This window comes from Haliaeetus leucocephalus, unplaced genomic scaffold, assembly GCF_000737465.1.
Source record: "Haliaeetus leucocephalus isolate CR32 unplaced genomic scaffold, Haliaeetus_leucocephalus-4.0 Scaffold93, whole genome shotgun sequence".
NCBI classification, from domain to species: Eukaryota; Metazoa; Chordata; class Aves; order Accipitriformes; family Accipitridae; genus Haliaeetus; species Haliaeetus leucocephalus.
Genome location: NW_010972529.1, coordinates 5,731 through 8,692, shown reverse-complemented (window position 1 = coordinate 8,692; position 2,962 = coordinate 5,731). Strand labels below are relative to the sequence as shown.

The following is a 2,962-nucleotide window of genomic DNA, read 5'->3' as shown; positions in this document are numbered from 1 at the left end:
TTTGATAAATATTTTGTTCTGTGTTTTTAATAAGATTATTTAAGATACTGGAATGGCATAATTTTTTTAATGATCATCATGGCTGCATATAGTACTATAGAAATGTGAAATTTTGTGATAAATACTGTAGGAGATTTGGAGGTAATTTGCTCTTTGTTGTTTATGAATACCTAGACTGAATGGGGTTTATTCACTTTTTTTAGATAAAATTTTACATCTGGTTATTTTAGCAACATTTGTAACTGCCCTGATTGCTGTCTTTCTGGTGGCTACACCGCTTGGTTTTGCCCTGTACCAAGTCTACAACAAAATCAAATACGTGTTCTTTCCATCGTGCCAGCCTCCTTTGAACATAGAGGTAAGATGAGATGTATTTTTCTCATTCATTAAGCAGATGTATTTTTAGAAAAAATGAACAGAAAATATTATGAAAAAGCGTTTATCTGTTATCCTGTGGTCTTATGGGTATGCCAGGATTAACTGTATAGGTTTTAACAAAGTGCAGGAATTCCTATGGAAAAAAAATGGGTAGTATCAATTTCTAGAATTCTGTGATTAGCAGATATTTTAACTTTTATGTTTTTTCTTCTGTCTGTGCAAAAGTGTTGCTAACAATCCTTTATTCCAGAGAGTGTGCATGTCTACCCAATGTGATAATGTACTTTTGCCCTGCTATATGAGACCAGAAATGTTTTTCCATTTTGTTATCTGAAAGAGCATGCTCTAGCCTTTTTGCCATCCTTTAAAACTCAGAGGAGGCAAAAATGCAAGCCCAGTCTTTAGATGAAATTTCAGTGTAGCAGGCAGCAAACACTTGTATCATTTCCTGACCTAGTGGCCTGGATGGTCTCTAAAAAGGCAGGTGATGTCCAATTTCCAGCTCAGCTTGGCACAGGTAGTACTTAGTAGGGATACTGTTCTGGCATGAACAGGGCAGCACATTAAGTGTAGGGATATTTTGAAATGTAGCAAGAACTGCTTTTCACTGTGTCTCTCAGAACATTGATGTTGAGCAGTGTATGGCCTTCCTAACGTGTCATCTTCTCACTGAAGCTCCTAGGACACGTAGTATACAAAGCTTTCTGAACAAAGTTGTAATTTAAAACCAGTCTCGTAGTTTACAAGGGCTAATCTGAATTTAATTTGTAAGGAAGGCAGCATTTTAGCTGGTTTCTTCAGTAGAATACTGGTAACATAATTAATGCATATTTAGAACCTTTTTGTGATGGATTTGATATAAATGACAACTTCAGAGAATAGATTTAAAGCATGTAGGATAGACAGCAGTGCACTGTTGAGAGCTGTATAAGGTTTGGTATCCTGCTGCAGCAGCTCACTTTGTCCTTCTTTCAAACTTTTCTTTATAACTGTTAATGGTTTGTAGACTTTGCAAACACACACCTGTCGTTCCCATGCTACCACATGATTTTTGAAAGTGTTGTAAATTAGGATTTTCATTTACTTCTTGGGTCGCCTCATAAGGCTATAATCAATGACATATTGCAATTATATAGATGATTGACAACTACGAGCATAGCAAAAGAGTTAAGATTAATGCTAGACTTATTCTTTAGTGTTCGATTATACACATGCAACTAAACTTCATCCTAACTTTGAGTTTGTGAACTTAGGGAAACAAATGGCATATTATAGGTAGAAAACCTCATGATGCTACTGAATACGATAAACCAGTTTTGTACAGCTGTGGTGTTAAGCAGAATCATTATGTAGGTATTATGTACGAATGTTCATCTCTTCTGCTTCTCCTTTTGCAGGGTTTTGGAGGACAGCTCTTAAGCAGTCCTTATCTGTCAACTACAGAAGAACCAATAGAAAATTGTTCTATAATTGAGACTATCATCACAGAAGAAGTAAATCAAACTGATTTTAAAGACTACATACATTCTAAACAGAGCAGTCGAGATTCAGGAAATTACTCTAACGACGATACTTCAGGGAGCAAAGTGTCAGAAGAAACACTAGAAAAGGAAATAGTATAACTTCTAAGAAAATAAAATTCATATATGGGACTGGCAGTGTAATAAACACTTAAAAATTTTTTATTATGAAAGTCGCAACCTAAGGAAGGCAGTATGACTTTGGGATCTTTGTCTTCAGGTTTCCAAATCTGCACTTTGTTAGTGGAAAGTTACATACCCTCTCTGCTGCAAACTGATTAAAGTTAAAACACAATTGACTCCTTGTACCTTACGCCATTTTGACTGACATTTCATCATATGATAAAAAGAATACCATCTGCGTGAAGAGGAGCAGATCTGTACACTTTATATACTTGAACCTGATAACCTCGGCGAAAGCCTACTCCTGTTCCACAGGAAGAATTTCTCTTTATCTTAGAAGTTTGTTTTGAATGCCAGTGTGTACTGTGACAGAAGCCTTAAATTCCAGTATTGAATCGTAAGATGTTTACACAGGCAGAAGGAAATTGATGGATACAACTTTTTTGACATCCTCTTCCAGCCCCCTGAGGGGCAGTGCTTTTTGGCTCAGCAGGTCCAGAGCAAAAGATGCAAAGAGACCAACAGTCAATGAGGTAGCTTCTCTGAGCCTCCTTGTAGAATTACTTGGGGCCATGGCTGTGGGATGCTCCCAGTGCCCACTTGTTTGTTTCTATATCTGTGTCCCTGCATCAGGGTGCTCTTCTCCCACAGCACTCAGTAATCTGGGCAAGTATGGGGAGGGCAAAAGGCAGGAAGGAGGTTCACTTCACTTTACTATAAAGAAAAATTTCTAACTAGAAGCTCTTTGTAAATGAGGTTGGATCAAATTGTTTTGCACTGCATTTAGGATAAAAAAAAAAGAACATCCAAGCAAGATGTACGCTGCAAGAAGAAACTAAAGAATACTGTTACTTTAAATGACAAGGCACGTTAAGAGGCATATTCTTGATTATTTTTTTTCCCCATGGCTACGTAACCAGAAGTGTGTAAAATATTTATTT

At 36.9% G+C, this 2,962-nt stretch overlaps 1 protein-coding gene across 1 annotated transcript in view; it reads left to right on the top strand.

Moving 5' to 3' along the window:
- Positions 1–2,465, top strand: part of IFNAR1 (interferon (alpha, beta and omega) receptor 1) — a 21,561-nt gene extending 19,096 nt beyond the window's left edge. The window contains exons 10-11 of the mRNA XM_010585324.1: positions 204–358; positions 1,776–2,465. Of these exons, the coding sequence (XP_010583626.1) occupies positions 204–358; positions 1,776–2,000 (380 nt within the window). The 3' untranslated portion in view covers positions 2,001–2,465. The remainder of the gene's footprint in view (positions 1–203; positions 359–1,775) is intronic.
- Positions 2,466–2,962: the final 497 nt, after the last annotated feature.